This window comes from Coffea eugenioides, chromosome 1, assembly GCF_003713205.1.
Source record: "Coffea eugenioides isolate CCC68of chromosome 1, Ceug_1.0, whole genome shotgun sequence".
Taxonomy (NCBI): domain Eukaryota; kingdom Viridiplantae; phylum Streptophyta; class Magnoliopsida; order Gentianales; family Rubiaceae; genus Coffea; species Coffea eugenioides.
In genome coordinates, this window is record NC_040035.1 from 34,950,263 (window position 1) to 34,967,718 (window position 17,456).

General features: G+C 33.6%; 1 protein-coding gene across 1 annotated transcript; it reads right to left on the reverse strand.

Moving 5' to 3' along the window:
- LOC113771146 (receptor-like protein EIX1) lies at positions 1-1,471 on the reverse strand. Its single transcript, XM_027315763.1, has 3 exons — positions 1,357-1,471; positions 374-1,219; positions 1-272 (listed from the first exon to the last, which is right to left on the reverse strand). The coding sequence occupies exons 1-3, from the start codon at positions 1,469-1,471 to the stop codon at positions 1-3; spliced, it is 1,233 nt and encodes a 410-aa protein (XP_027171564.1).
- Positions 1,472-17,456: the final 15,985 nt, after the last annotated feature.

Here is a 17,456-nt window from a genome sequence, read left to right on the forward strand (position 1 = left end):
TTATTCAAGATTTACAAAGTCAAATGTTATCGGACCAGTGAGACTGTTATTACCCAAACCTAAATAATCCAGATCTTCCAAATGAAACAATGACCTTGGAATGCTTCCAGTGAAGTTATTGCTGTTGAGGTTGATGTGATTCAAGTATGGGTAATTCATCCAACAGTCAGGAATTTCTCCTGATAGAGAATTCTCCCCAAGATCCAGATACCAAAGATATTCAAGAACTTGTATTTCATTCTTCACTTCACACAAAACGGGAGAGATACCTCCTGAAAACAAATTATGAGAAAGGTCTAAATATGTCAAATAATGAAAAATTAGTTGTGGCTGTGGGCCATTGAATATGTTTGACTATAATGCACATATTAACCTTTAACAATTTCAGAGATATTTGAGCTCTTACCATGGAGTTGATTGTGAGAAAGGTCTATAGATCCCAATGATGAATTGAATAACCAAGGTGGAATGGTATCTGAAATTCCTGTGAAGGACAAGTTCAAATCCTGAAGGAATTTTTGTGATCGGATCCATGTAGGAAATTGGGGACCCAGCTTCCACGAACTCAGTTGAAGTGTTTCAAATTGGACACGACGAGTCCAACTTGCACTTACTTTTAAGGTCAAGGAATTTCCAAATGCATCAAAATTCCTTAAAGCTGTCAGATTGTCGAAGTGACTCTCACTCACAATGCCTTCCATTAAATTGTCGTAAATACGAAGCTCTTTAAGTTTGGAAAGCTGCCCAAGACTTTCAGGAAGAGTTCCAGTGAGTTTGTTGTGAGATACATCCCAGCACTCCAAGGATGACAGTTTTCCTAAATTTGATGGAATTGAACCAGATATAGCATTATCATTTAGGTCAAGGTATTCTAGCTTGGTACATCTTCCTAAATTTGATGGAATTGAACCAGATAGAGCATTATGATTTAGGAAAAGGTATTTTAGCTTGGTACAATTGCCAACTGTGCTTGGAATTTGACCATTTAAGTGATTACCACTTATATCAAGTGTAATCAAGTCCTTTGATGTGAATACTTCACTTGGTAAAGAGCTTGAGGAGCTAAGATTGTTATAAGACAGATCAAGATAATGAAGGTTGGAAATGTTGGCAATAGAGCTTGGGATAGAGCCTTGAAAGTGATTGTAGCCAAGATAAAGTGAAATTAGGGCAGTTAAAGTGGATAATTGGCTTGGGAGGAAGGTAGCGAAGTTATTCGCTGATAGATCCAAAGATGTAAGAGAGTAAACTGATAGTAGTGATATAGTTTAAGGGGATAAAATGATAATAACCCAAGAATTTATTCATTTCTAGCTTGAGTAGTGACCAACAAAATATTTATGACCACTTTGGCACATGGTCCCAATACTGGATCAAAAAACTGAATTGAATCAAAGCATCTCCCCTGCCTTTTCTCCAACCCTTTCCTCTTGCAGCCAACTTTCTTCCTCCCACAGGGGAGGAGGGCCATACCTCTAATTTCTTTCTTCTTTTCTTATTTTGTTTAAATAGCAGCTTTTCTTAAGTTTTGTTTAATAGAAGTGTTCTCTCTCTCCTAAATTTCTTAGTGATAGTTTTATCTCTCCTAAATTCTTTTAATAGGAGTTTTGTTCACTCCTTAGATTTCTTTTTTGAAAGTTCTGCATTTTTTTTATACTTTTCTTATTAGATCTGAAATTTCTAAAATTTGTTTTGTCAGATCTAAAATTCTCAAATCTATTATGTCAAATCTAACTTTCTCTATGGGCCAAGTTTGTTTAACATCAAATTTGACAGTTCAAGACAGGCGCAGAATACTGCCATGGATAGAATGGAGCTGCAGTAGTGATTCATCTGATATAAAAACATTTTGGGTTATTTCGTGGTGGTATCTTTTAATTTTCAGATATATTCCTAATTTTGTATATCTATTCTCACTGGATGTTAGTTTGATATATCTTCTGCTATTAATGCAGATTATGACAATGGATTATGAGCTTTTTTTCAAAAAATGATAAAGTGGGCACCTTAAAAAAATTTAATTGTTTTTAAGAAATTTGTTAAACAAGAACTTTTAAAGCTGTTTTCCATAAAAGTTAGAATAATTTGTTACCAAATCAACGCCAAATATCTTTTTTTTTTTGTTTTGTTTCAAACTAAAAAAAAATACTGAAGTGGTAAACTTTTCAAAACTTAATTAAATTAAGAAAAAACTATACAAATAGCCCTTTACATGTTGCATTTATAGTTATTTACTCATTCACTTATAAAATGATACAAATTCGTCCCTCACATACACAAATTACACCATTTTAGTCTCAAAACCCATTTCAGAAAACTTTTTGCACTAAAAGTATGGCGTGATCACGCATGCTTATAGTTTTAGGGGCAAAATAACTATTACAGAAGCACGATTTATCAATACCATTTTTCGTTTTGTTCTTTTATTGTTTTCCTGGCAATTACAAGTTTCATTTTGTGCTTCATTTTTTCTTTCATTTTTTTGGTTATTAGTCTTCTTTATTGTTGTTAGCAATTAAGATAGATGATTTACAGTTTAAATATATTTGAAGGAATTTGTGAATCTCTTATGCTAATTAATTTTCTTAAAAAAAGTGTTGGATAATCTTTCAATCATTTAATTAATTAATTATAATAGTATTTGAACAAAAATTTTAGTGAGTAAACTAAAGCGAATGGTCTGTGAACAGATTCCAAGTTCCAACAACTTCCCCTCTTGTAGGCAATGTTTTCAGAATCGGACCGGACCGGCCGGTTCGACCAGTTGGACCGCGAACCGGCCATGTCACCGGTCCGGTCTAATGCTAAAGCCGGAAGTTCATGGAGAACCGTTGAAACCCGGACGAACCGGACGAACCGTGCGAACCGTTAAGAACCGTGAACCGGCGATTTTTTAAATTCTTCAACAAAATATCAAGAATGGTGTAGCTAAGAATCGAACCTGGGTCTCCAAGTTTGGATATGACAATCTCACCGCTAGACTGTAGTTAAGTTTGTTGAGAATTCTACTTGACTAAAAAATATATTAAAACATCAAGTTCTTCTCTTATTTTTTTTTCAATTTTTTCTTCTTAACCATTTTTAACCCAAATATCCACAACAAGATTTTCTCAAGTCTTCACCATTATTATCAGGTTATTATCTTTAGCAAATTGTAAACAAGTTGAAAATTTCAACTTTTCTTGTTTTCCAACATCTTAGTAAGTTTAATTTTTTTCTTTTCAAGGTTTTTTTTTCTATATTATTATCTTTAGTTGATTTTTTGCATTTTCTTCTTTTTCCCCTCAATTTTCATATGTTTCCCTCATTTTTGTTATATTTTTATTCGATTAATTAAGGATGAAATTTTTGCAAAAGTAGTGCACATCCGTGTAGGAATTGGGTAGGAATTACAAATAATAACATTGGGCTGGTCAAAAATATGGTAGTTGGCACATAATCGAAGCTATTGATAATTGAATTTAAAATAATTAATGGTATAGGATCATTGAATTTAATATAACATGTTAATTAGTAATATTTAGTAGCAATTAATTTTTATGTGTTTAACTGTATATTTGTTTTTCAAAAATTTTTAGTTTTTTTTAGTTTGAGCAATTAGATTTATATTTTTATAATAAAATTTTAACTTTTTCAGCTTAAGTTGATGAAATTGTGAAGGTGGTGTGGTTGCTTATCATGCCACTGATAAAAGTTTGCTATTCAAATAATTTGTCTTAACTTGAACTCTTTTATGGATTTTTTTAAGGGTTGTAAAAGAATTTCAATATTTAATTTATTTATTTTTTGTGTTTTTATTTGTGATAATTGGTGAACATTTGGATTGTATCTATTTATGTTTATAATGAATTTATGAAAACTTATGGTGAATTATGATATTTTAATTATATTTATCATTCCATGTTTTATGTATAACTTTTAAAAATTTTATTATTATCATAACTTAAATTAAGTTATGTTGGTAAAGTTCAAGTGTAGAATGAAACCTGCTTAGTACTTAACACTAACAAAAAAAAAAAAAAAAACAGTGAACCTTTGAACCGGTCGGACCGGTCGAACCGCGAACCGGCCACCTCTCCGGTTCACTGACCGGTCCGAGTTTAAAAACATTGCTTGTAGGTTGCCAACCACTCTCTCCCCTCAGGATATCTCCACTTGGATTGGATTGTTTTTCACGAACTTGTTTTTCAGCTACAATACTATAGTAAAACATTCCAAAAATAATTCTAAAAACACCTAACTCATATATATATATATATATATATATATATATATATATATATATTCTCAAATACAACTACAAAAATAAAAATAAAATAAAATCTACTAGTATTCACTACTATCCAACCCCACCACTACTATCAATCCCGGTTACCACCCCCTTCCTCCCCTCCCCTCCCTTCTCCCTCACTCGCAAAACCTTCTCCCTCCCTTATAGAAGGGTCACCACCTTCGATAGTGACCATATCTTGCCAGATCTGGCCACAACTAGGGGGCTGGTTGTGATTGGAACCTCTCATCGCAAAAGGGGGAAGGAGTCTAGGGTGAATGGAGGGAAGGGGAGGGGAAGGAAGAAGGGAAGAGGAAGGAGGAAGGAGAAGGAAAGAGGAGGGAGGAGGAAGAAATGGAAGAAAGAGAGAGGAAAAAGAGAGAAGGAGGGAAGGGGTGATGGGTGTGTAATTTTTTTTAATTTTTAAAAAATACACCAACAATATTTAAAATTTTAATAACACTGCAACAAACAATTACAGTAATATTTTTTCGTAGCCATCATTTATGAAAAATAGTTTCAAAAATACCTAATCCATGCTGAATTTTTTTTTTTTTTTTTACAATTTCTCTTCCTCTCAACTTTCACAATGGCTCGTCCTCCTCCTCCATCATCTTCGTTTTAATATTAATTGCCAACCTTTCTCTTGGCCTCTTTCACACAAACCCAAAAAAGAGATCCATCATGTTATTTGAAGCTTTTGATATGTCTTTATTCAAAAATGTCTCTTTTGATTTGTCACTTACTTTGATAAATGGAACTGGAATTAGAGAAGGAATTTATGGAAAACTATACATAGCGAGAGATTAGGTAGGATGGTAGAATATCATCTTGTTTTTTGCTGTGATTGCTATACTTGGGCAATTGAGCCCAGAAAAAGTATATCCGTGAGTTTTAATTTTACTGTCCCTTTTATCTATTTGATTTCACATGAATAAACAACTTTTAGCTGGAACCATATGCCTTACTTTATTCAAGGTGCAAAAGCAATCATGTGTGTAAGAAACCATTTTAGTTGATGATTCATGACTGTATATACTTAACAATTATAAAGAAATTAGAACAATCAAATAGCAATTTATATTATTTAATGAATATTAGCAAGTTTAGAATTAAAATTATGGATTTAATTGAAAAATAGCACCAAAATTTAGGATAACATTTATAAAGTATGAAATATTTGAGGTATATTAATAATTTTTAACAACCTAAGAGTCAAAACATAATATTGAAAATGCTTTGTAATACACGTCTTAAGACAATTTTGATCTAATTCATTTATCTTTTTATCTAAAACTCTTAATAATATTACTTAAAACTTAAGAAACTATAACAATTCAAACTCTAGATAGTGGGGACCAAAAAAAATGCAAAGTAAAAACTGTTGGCTGAAGGTAAATTGATTTTGACCATGAGAATTATTGAATTATTGTCTATTGTCCTAAATTTGACAAAAAAAAAAAGGAGAAATTTTGGAGACCAAATTTATTTTGATCAAAACAGTTGGGCCTAATACTGGATCAGAAAACTGAACTTCTCCCAATAAAGATGTTCATTTCCAGTTTACAGTTTGATATGCATTTTACGTAATATTGACTTTTTCTTTTGTTCATATCAAGAGGACGCGGTGCAAATGTTATTTCGTATTGTCGTCAAATGTATAATAGAAACCATTACGTGGAATCTGACAATCATAGCTTCAAAACACTCCCGGGTTTGGTTAGGTTGGCTGTAAATTGGAGAGAGAGGAGTAGTTAGAGAACCGATATTTGTAGGGATGGCCGCTGCGAATGGGCAGGGAATTGAGCCTGCGGTACTTGATGACATAATCAACCAGTTGTTGGAGTTCCGGCACGCGCGGACGTTGCGCCAAGTCCAGCTCTCCGAGGCGGAGATCCGGTCTCTCTGCAACGCTTCCCGGGAAATCTTCCTTCAACAGCCTAATCTCTTGGAGCTTGAAGCACCAATCAAGATCTGCGGTAGACTCCCCTTTCACTATTGTTACTTTTAGTTAAATAGCACATGCATGCATGTTTATCATCAATTTGTCTACTGATTTAGATTCTTAGATGTACGGGTAGGGCATCTGCTTTGATAGTATATATGCTCTTTTCTTTTCTTCTTCTTTTTTTTTTTTTTAATTTGTTTGGATTGTTTATATTTTTCTACTAAGTAATTATCTTTCTATTGAGCTGTATGTTGCTTAATTCTATATGTTTTCTGTGAAACAGAGACAAGCAAATTGTGGATTTTTATATTTTCGGTAAGAATATGAGTTATTTTGGAAATTCTGAGTTTTTTCTGCCCAGAAAATTTGGTGCTATAACCTTGGAAAATGTTTTGATGAGTAACCAAGACTTCTAATTTTCACAGAATTTCCAAATACATTGTTTTATTTTTTTTTAAAATTTCTTGCTTCTATTTATAATCTATTGTGCTTTCATTTTGCTTTTAATATGCTCTATTTGCTATAATATCATTGATGATTCGTTCCCACTAAACTTTTGAATTCGTCACTGATGCTGATGCATATTTTCAAGGGTAAATACATCAACATAACCTACATATAAAGATGATTAAACATAAAAAACTTAATAATTCTGTTGATTTAAATCTACATATAAGACTGTCATTGAAAATAGTTTATTGAAACTTTTCGGTATAGATGAAAGCCGTCAAAGTTTATCAAATATATATATGTTGAAAAAAAAAACAAAGAAGAAGACGTCAGGGAAACACCTACGTGCTAGTGAAGAAAATCATATTAAAATTGTTGTAAAGAAGCCAAAAATACACTAGAAATAATTGGTACTCTTTCACATTGGCGGCTGGCGGGATGCTGTCTCCTCAAATTTTCAAGCAAAGACATAACACTTCACCGAAGTAAAGAAATATCTGATTGAAGCCTCAGAGAGACTTTGAAAAGAATCTTTGGAAAGAATAATTCACTTTTGCTCGGTTACACTGACAAGTCAACAATGGAAAACCATTGAAAACTCAAGTTTGATTTCTCATTTATGATTTTAGGCCATGATGTAACAGGTCTAGGCATTGATTGGAATCTGAGTAGCGACAAATAAAAAGTCTCAGTCTGATTTTAATATATATATTTAATGTACAAGAGAAAGATCCACAAAGAACAGTAAGAAGAAATTTCAGTCTGCACAATGTTTTCTAAGAATCGTAGTAATTTTTTTTTTGACCTTATTTTTTGACTAATAAAAAGTAATTTGACCTTATTTTTTGACTAACTTTTCCTCCTTTCTTCATATTTTATGAATGTTCGCCCAATGAAAAGTTTGAAGATAATTACGTTTATTATAAAAATCTTTAAATGAGGGGCCGAGTAATCTTGTTATTGTAGACACCAAATTTTTATCAATTTTAATATTTTCCTCGATTATTTTCTATTTGATGAGTCATTTATTTTCTTACATTTTAATGTGTATATTTCTTATATTTGCAGGTTTATTTTAGCAAAAGAAAAAACAAAAGAAAATCAAAAAAATAAAAAATAAAGAAAAATAGAAAATAAAAAAAAAGGGCATCATGATGTCTAGTCATCATGATGTCTCTGGACATCATGATGTCTAAACATCATGATCCCATCTTTTGACCGAGAGCCAACGGGACTGAAGAAGAGAAAAGAAAGAATTTTGCAGAAGAGGTCCCTGCCTCATTCTCTCAGGAGAGCAACGGACAAAAGAGAGAAGAAAAGAAAACTCTCTCGGGGACTGACTCTCAGAGGTCCTTTGGCCGCAAAGAAAGCAAAAGAAGCAGAAGAAGAAAAATTGCCATAGACCTCCCTCATTTGCTCCCTCTCTCAGGCCTCGGGTGCAGAAGGGAAGAAAAATCTTTCGGCTCTCTCTCAGATTCTCTCCCTCATTTTTAGCAAATAAAATACTCACTCTCAGATTTTCTCTTGGACAGGGCAAAGCCAATAAAAATTATTGGAGCTTGTAATTTCATCAAATTTTGTCAAGAGACTACAATTTTCATTGAGGTATTTATTCTTCTTTCATCTTTTTTCAGTTTTTTCCTTTCCTTAATTTATTAAATTAAATACATGATTTGATGTTTGTTTGTCCCTTGGCTTCGTTTGTTGTTGTTACTGATATTGTTGAATTTTTGGGGAATCCATGAATAAACACTAAAAAAAAATGATTTCTGTGAATGCATGTTAATTGCTTGTGAAAATGCAAAAAATAGCAAAAAATGAATTTTGGGGACTGTTTTGCTTTATTTTAGTTTTTTATGTTGTTTTCTTGCCGGATTAAATCATAGTTGTATTACAGAAGTTGTAAGGAGTATTGTAATATATTTTTTATGATTTTTGGTGAAAGATTTGGGTGTTTTAAAAAATAAAAACTGGACTGTATTTTGACATTTTGGCCACTTTCAGATCATCTTTTGTAAAAACAAACTCCGAAAATAGAACCTACGCGAAAAATCGAGTGGGGAGGTGTATTTTGAGGATTTTTGGTGACCGGAGAGGTCACCGGCGGCGGCGGTCCGGTGGCGGCGGCGTCACCGGCGGCCACCATGGCTGCCAGCTGAAGCTTCTTCGGTTGGCCGAAGAAGAAGGAAAGGAAACGTATGGGGAAGAAAAGAGAAAGAAAAGAAAAGAAAGAAAAGGAAAGTGGGTTGGGTTATTTGTTTTAGTGGGCTTGCGTTTGTTTTTAGTTGGATTTTGACTTGGGTTTTGGTTCTTTTTTTTTGGGTTTTACGGATGGGCTTGGGAGTTGAAACCCATGTATTTCAGCTGGGTTTGAGTGATAAAATGACGGGCTGGCCTGTGTGTTTAGTCTTGGATTTTCGGCTGGGCTTAGGTAACATTTGGCCCAAAGAAATAAAAATAATGGCCCAGTGGCCTTTTTCTTGCCCAAATCAGAAACCGAAAGTTATACTTTAGCCCCTGATCTCTGGAGTAGTTTCATTACGGCCCAGAACATTTTAAATCTCTTTCAGTTAGGTCCTTAAATTAATTGCACTTTGGTCCTTGAATTTTATCTTTCATTAATTTTGACCCCTAAACTTTGGAAAAATATAATTTTGTCCCCTAAAAGTTTTCAATTTTTGCAATTCAGTCCTTAGCAAATTTTGGCTCTCTTTATTATGATTGTTTCTTTTTTAACTAATTATGTTACTTTTGAACATGTTCAACTTGTAATTTTAGATGTTTTAAATTTCTTTATGTTTGACATATTAGTGTGAATTTAGTACTTTTATTATTATTATTATTTTCAATTAAAGTGGTGCCATAATTCTTTTGTTCATTGTGAGTATAAATAGGACAATTTGACTCCATTTAGTCACCACTTCAAACGGGAGGTACCCCTATTTTTATTATTTCAATGTCAATTACGTGCTCTTATGTGCTTCTATGTGTTCCTATGTGTTTATGTATTTTTATATGCTTTATTTATTTGATTCAAATATTCATTCAAATTTTCTTATATACGTTTTAGTTAATTTTTATAATGATTCGAGAGGTATTTAAATACCTCAAAAATGTAATAGATAGGATAATTAGATTTGTTTTATTATATTTTTCCCTCCTAGATTGTAGTCAGGCGCTCCCCGATGTAATAGATAAGTTGTGTGTTTATGTGGCTTATGTGTTATGTGTTTTATCCGCTTTTCTTAGGACTTTGGCATATAGATATTATGCTTACGTGTTATGTGTTACGTGCTCTTATGTGTTTATTTGTTTTAATTTATGCTTTATTTGCTTCACTATATATTGTTAATGCATAACGTCACCACACTAGTCCAACGCTAGTTGTGGCTTCTCCCTCCGCTTACTTGCTAGTCCAACGCTAGTAAGTATTTTTAGAAATGGGTTAGTCCAACGCTATACCCTTAGATTGTTCATGCATTAGATTCATCTTTTGTGTGATATCCATTACATTTTCATGTATATTTTATTTTTTAGAATTTTCTCATTTGCATGATATTTTCTATTATATTATCCCCTACCCCCTACCCTCTATATGTGTTAATCAAATCATTTAGAATTGCACTTCATTTAAGAAATTGTGAAATAAGTTAGTTCATTTGCTTGTTCATATTAGGAGAATTATTTTTGAACATGGATATGGGTGATTATAACTCTTTAGTTTAAATACCCCATTAATCCTTGTATAAGAAAATCATGTCACGAGTTTTTGTCTCCCGTACCCATTATGCTGCATTTCCTTTTTCTTTGATCACTTATATCTATGTATATAATTTAATTTCTTTTCTTTACTTTCAATTTCATCATTTGCATACTCTTGACCCCTTCAAGGAATTATTTTGGTCTTCGCAAATCAATGCGATTGATATCAATTAAACCCTTGAATGGATATTTTGTCCCATTCGATATTTTATTTTAGATTTGCATCCATATAGAAAATATCCAAATGTGATAAATTTAAGGGTTAGATTAGGAAAATTTTGACTAAATCTCGCAACTAGCTTAGACTAGGTTGAAAGGGTGCCTTAGGTTTGAGTTGATTGAACCTTTGCCTTCCCTTTCTTCAACCGTGACTCCCGAACTCATTTTCTCTGTTTCAAAGACCTGGAGTTGTCAAAAAGGGTTTTATTTTATTTCTATTCAAAAAAAAAATATTTTTTTTGGTGACTTGGTACACCCAAATTCAATACCAAGTGGCGACTCCTATTTTTTCTTAAAAACCTTTTTAGACTATTTTTTGGACCCAAACTGTCGCATTTTTTAAAAGTCCCATTAGGTCCTTTTTCATTTATTATTAATAAATCACATCTTTTTATAAACACCTTTAAACTCATTTTATTTTCCCATCGGAAAAATGGGGTGCGACAACTTGGCGACTCCACTGGGGACCGCTAGAGAGTCCAAGCACTTGGTTTAGTTGTTCTTTTCTCTTTTTAACCCTTTTATTTATCATATTTGGATGTTTTAGGTTGCATTTTTCTTTTGTTTTGCATTTCACACTCGTAATCGTTCCTCGTTTTACGTGTATGGGATGAATGGCTTATTTATTTATTTATTTATTCGTATCACGCTTTGCATTTGGGTGGGTGAAAATATCACCGTAGAGCCTCCATGCTTGTTTTAATAATCCCTCCCTTCAAAAGGAAGCACTTCATACGTGCATGCACTACTTTTCACCCTATTTTTATTTTTCTCGTGGGCGCCATCCCACATCTCCTTGTAGGATTAGGATCGATTTCCTTAGGTAGGCGGATGGTGTGCTCTGCGCCCATAGCGATGCTTAAGGGATCACTCAAGCCACCGACCGAAGGTTTTGGGATTGATGACCCTTAATTTTTTGGTCTGAAGGCTTGGGAGCCTGAAACCTTATCGAGTCTAGATACATTAGTAAGCCAAACCTCATGCATTCATATTAGAAATTACCTAAGATAAGAGTCAACCTATCCAGTTAGGGACACTAAGCACGAGGGGAGGGATTTTACCCCTCTTTCTTTGCTTTATTTACTTTTTATTCTTGTATCATTTATTGTCACAATGTGTTATATGTTACTTGTTGAACTAACCTCTCATTGTTTTCCCTTTTTCTGCATACACAAACTTTAGAAATAAGAGTCCTAACATGGTACTCGTTTAAGATAAGACCGCCTCTTATATCAAGCATGTTTAAATTTTAGTCAATTGCATATGCATATGTATTGCACATCATTTTAGGCTTACCCCGGCATTTAAAGGGGGCACTTTTAGGTCATATTTCAATTATTTCATTGCATATTTAATCGCTTAAATAAATTGGCATCATGCATCAACTATAGAGGGAACGCCGTATAGGGAATCCCATGTTAGGAATAAACCACCTTATGTCTCGGATATATAATCCAATGAGACTTGCACGTTTATATTTTTTTGTACCATCCGAAGGGGTAGTGCACAAGGTAAGGTGGGATTCGATACTCTCCGTGTAACGACATTGAGAATGATAGAATAGTTTTTGCACATTAGAATATGAGTCTCTAATAATCATTTTTTGGCCATTTTGTTAAAGTTGGTAAAATTCCTTGCATAAAGGACACTACATTAAAGAAATTCAAAAATGGTTTTCTTGTTGGAAAAATAAATATATTGTGGTCAAATCTTGATTTTAGAAGGTTCATAAACTAATGCATCACAATGGGAGAGCAATCCATCGATTTTGAATAAATCATCATTTTCATCCATTCCATTTTTAAATCTAGGATGATTGAGTTATTTTTTTTTTGGGATAGACCATCCATTCCATACAATTTTGTTCATTTTTAATTTCATAAATCATCAATTTCATTCAATCCATTTGATCAATTTATTCATCAATTTCATCTAATATATTTTATCAATTCATTCATTTTATGACTATCAAGTCATTTTTGAATAAATCATTAGCTCTTTTTCATCTATTGGATCAATTCATTCATTTTTTCATTAACTCAATCCATTCATTCATTTTTAGGACAATACAATCAATTTTTGAATAAATCATCAGTTTCATTCAATTCATTTGACTAGCTTTATTTATTAATTCCATTCAATTCATTTGATCAGTTAATTTCTTTTAACGTTTCGATCCAAGTTTCATAAACTAGTCGAGACATTTCAATTCTTTCAAAAATAAGTTTTTCACACTAAATTGATTTTATGTGTCAATCAAAGCAAGCAATCCATTCGGACTTTGTCCTTATTTTTCAAACAAATGTCTCTTCTCACTCCAATTGGTCAAGTTTTTCAAATCATTTTTTTCACTCAATCAGTTGATCGGATTCATCAGGTATTGTATGGTGCCTACACTAGAGGATTGCATTTTCATGTTAGGCCTACCCTTGGCATAAAAGGGCTCCCCCATAGGACATGCATACCGATTTTGTAGTCTTACCTACTGACTCGGGGTATTTTTCTTTTGTTTCCCCCTTCCCCTGCATTCATAAAAATGCTTCAATAAGGTGAAAATATTTTTCTATGTCTGCTAAAATTTGAGAACTACAAGTATTATTTGATTCTTGGGCAGATCCTACAATAAAAACATGAAAGATCCATCTGAAAGCTCTAGGCTAAAGCCTCTGAGAGACTTTATAATTATTTTTCAAACGGAACTTTCGTTTATTTGATTTGATTATACATTTTGTTCCAAAAGAAAGGGAGACAAAAGCGTATATGTGGGGTTTTGTAGAAGTTTTCTCTTCTCATTTGTATTATAATTCAACGAGAAATTTTTGTTTTAAACTTTTTCACCAATAAAGTTTTAGACAATTATTGTTTTGTATATAATCATGTACATTTCATTCTTTCTGTTGCTCATTGGAGATTTCATGATGAATTTTAAGAAATAAGACCAAGTTGATTTTTCCTCAACCTCTTGCTTGGAAATTCACAAGAAATAGTGATCCAAACTGTACAATAAGAGTGCCAGGAATTAAAAGAGACTACTCAAACTGAGAGGCCATTCAAAAGGCCCAATGAGATACCTTTTCTCCTTCACTATACAATCCCTATTTTGCCCACCACTATTTGGCCCCTCAAAAAAAAAAAAAAAAATCAGTCGCATTGATTGATAAATTGCAAATTGGGGCAGCCTTGGTTTGAAAATGTCCATTGTGTCTAATCAAATTCAATCCACATCTGAGTGAAAGCAAAAATGTACATATTTCTTATTTGTTTTGAAAATTTGGAATGATACTTTAGGCTTTTGTTTCTCTATACAGATCCTATCATTTGTTTTCCCATTTGAGATAAAAAAAAAAAAGTACTTCGTTTCAAATAAGAGCCTCAATGATCATGACCTTACATGAAAAGAAATTCCAAATGTCAAAAGAAAATGGATTCTTAATGAGCTATTATTTTCTTGGTTTGTCATGAAGCGTAAGAATGATGCTTTGGCCATCGTTTCTGCAATCTAAACACTTTTATCCCCTGCATCCTCATTTGAGCCTAAATTGGTGGTTCGTTTCAAAAGCACTTATGATCGCACCCGACATTGGGGAAGGAGATTGGAGAATTTTATAAAAAGAGGTAAAAAAAAAAGAAGGGAGAAAATGCTACAAGTTGGGGAAATTTGATTCTACCATCAATATTTGGGCTTTAATTTTGACAAAGAAGAAAAAAAAAAGAAAAGGGAAGAGTTTTGTCCGCACAAATCGCCTATGTTCCACAGATATGGATGAACAAGGGTCTCCCTCAGTCAGTTAATTCAGATACATGCAATAAATTTCGCATTAATGAAAGTTTCTTTTCAGGGTTATTGTAAGGAACGGAATAAAAGTCAGGCCCTCTTCTTTTTCAATCAGACATTCTATCCCTAGTTATCCCTTTTGAGCCTTCATCATAAATTATTTCGTTTGGCAACCTCTGAGAATCGCAAACCCCACACTGGGGCAAGTTTGAGTTGAAAAGTTTCAAGAAATGAAAAGTGATAATGCAACAAAATCAAAAGGAAAAGAGAAAAGAGAACCTCAGTTCAAAAAATAAATTGGGGCAAATTTTGTGAAAATTCAAAAAAATGGCAGAAGGCTGAAAAATCGAAAGAAAATGAAAGAGAAAAAGCCTCAATTGAGCACAAGCTCTGGCAAATTTTGATTTAACCCTAAAATAGAGTTGGCACAATAATGCGATCTCAGATTCTTCAAACCACTTTTGAAATCCGTTTTCAAGCTTTAACTTTTCTAAGCACCCCACCTGACCCCATTACAAAGCCGAAAGTCCTGACTTCTGTTCTTTGCAATGGCCTTGTTGAGAAAATTTCTGATGCCGAAAATTTTAGCTGACTGGGTATGGGGTTGACGCCACGCGCCCTGTGAAAACCCACCAAGTTGAGGGAAAGGAAAAAGAGAGCGAATGCAAAAGAAAAATGTAAAAAGATTTGATGCTGAAAGTCCCTGGTGAATGTTGAGAAAATGCAAACAAATTCTGAGATCTTTGAGTTCAGAATAGGGCAATTTTGGAAAAATGCGATCTTCGGTACAATGTCCTTGAAAGTCTTATTCTTTAACTATCGTTTTCAAGCCACATTACAAGCTCATGAAGTCCATCGCTGACTTATCCTTCATGACAACCCAAAGTGAGGATTATGCTCATAAGAAATCCATCAATCATTTTGTAATCATAAGGGTATAACCAGTTTTCACATGTTTAACTATCGTTTCTACCCATACATAGAGCTTATATGTTGACTAAATTTTCTCAAGAAATAAGAGTGATAAACCATTTGCTTTCACTAAGATGTGATATTGAATGTGTTGGATACAATTTGGAAAAAAAAAAAAGAAAAAGATCCTGATATACCATCTCCGTGAGCCACCTCAAAATCCTGAATAATATCCATTTGATTGGTTCTAAAAGATGAGCTAACAAGAAGGGGACATTTTTCCCTCAACACCGATCCCAAAATGAGGAAGAGATCTTTTGCAATTTGGTCATATTTTGAGAGATTTATCATGGAATCTTCTATATGAGTTTGGATATGACATTTAAATTCTTCATTTGACAAATATGATTTTTATTCACATTGTATGTGATTATTTTGCAACTAAAATAAGCCCAAATTGGGGCAAAATTTTTTGTAATATATCTGTGAGATTTCACCAAATAAATTCAAATTGAGGCAAAATTTTATAATACATTTGTAGGATATGTCCAAGGTCAAGTATATATTTTTCAATTTTTTGATAAGTCAACACTTTGCATGGATCTTAATTGTTATATCATAACTCAAAAAAAAAAAGGAGAAAAAGGAAAAGAAAAAGAATTTTGAAGATTCAATTGTTTCGAAAAATCCCCCACTTGTGCAGGTGTTTATGGTTAAGATCGAGGAAAAGATACAAGCGAAAATGTTGCAAATTTGGAGAGCTATCATGAATAAAAGAGGGCAATAATGCTACATTGCAAAGTGGAGGATCGGTTATTTGTTCAAAAAAAAAAAAGTGCATGATTCGGCAGCAAAAAACAAAAAAAAACAAAAAAAAAAAGAGAGGAAAAGGGAATGAAAAAGAAAAGAAAGGGGGAATGAAAAAAAAAAGAAGAGAGAATAATAAAAAAGGAGGAAAAAATGGAAAAACAAAAAAAAAGAGAGAATAAAAAAAAAGGGGGATTAAAAAAAAAAGAGTTTTTCCTTCGATTTTGCAAATTTTTGCAATTGAACTCTGGGAGCATTTCACTTGGAGATTACATTTCTAAGTTGGGACAACACCTTGCCCTCTTATGCTGAAATGGAAGTGGTAATACATGCCAAGACCGAGATCCCGTCCTTGCACATTTTGACAAAGGTTCAGGCAGAAGAAATCAAATGGATCAAGGAGCACAATGAGTTGCTATCTCTGATTGATGAAAAGATGTTGAATGTTTGCCATGAACAATGCTATCATCAAATGATGGTGGCAATTTCTTTGTTTTTTCTCTCTTGCAGAAAAATTGCATGCACGAATGAAAGCAATCACACCTCGCACTGGAACCGGTGCCGGAAAGAGTTCTCCAGGGAATAAAGGCAGATCCAAAATGTTGCAAGCAAATTTGATCAAAAGGTACAACAACATGGCGATACAGAATCAACTATGGACTCAAATTGCAAAAATTCATCATACTGGGGCAAATTAATTTTTTGGAAAGATTCTCAAAAGTCAAAAAGAAAAGCGAAAAAAAAAGAAAAATCACCAGACAAAAATAAAAAAAATCAATCAGATCAAGTTCATCACGGCAGGCTCGGGTTTTGATCCCACTGTCCGATTGTCAAAAGCATTTCATTTTCATTGCTACTGGAGCTGGGTTTGTCCCACCAGTAAGCATTTCGTTTAAATCGCTACTGGAGCTGGGTTTGTCCCGCCAGTAAGCATTTCATTTTCATCGCCGCTGGAGCTGGGTTTGTCCCGCCAGTAAGCATGTTCATTTGCTTTCACCACTAGCCGTTGGGTTTGTCTCACTAGTGTGCCTTTCATTTGCATCCGCCGCTAGCCGTTGGGTTTGTCCCACTAGTGTGCCTTTCATTTGCTTTCACCACTAGCCGTTGGGTTTGTCCCACTAGTGTGCCTTTTAATTGCATTCGCCGCTAGCCGTTGGGTTTGTCCCACTAGTGTGCCTTTCATTTGCTATTGCACCACTAGCCGTTGGGTTTGTCCCACTAGTGTGCCTTTCATTTGCATCCGCCGCTAGCCGTTGGGTTTGTCCCACTAGTGTGCCTTTTAATTGCATTCGCCGCTAGCCGTTGGGTTTGTC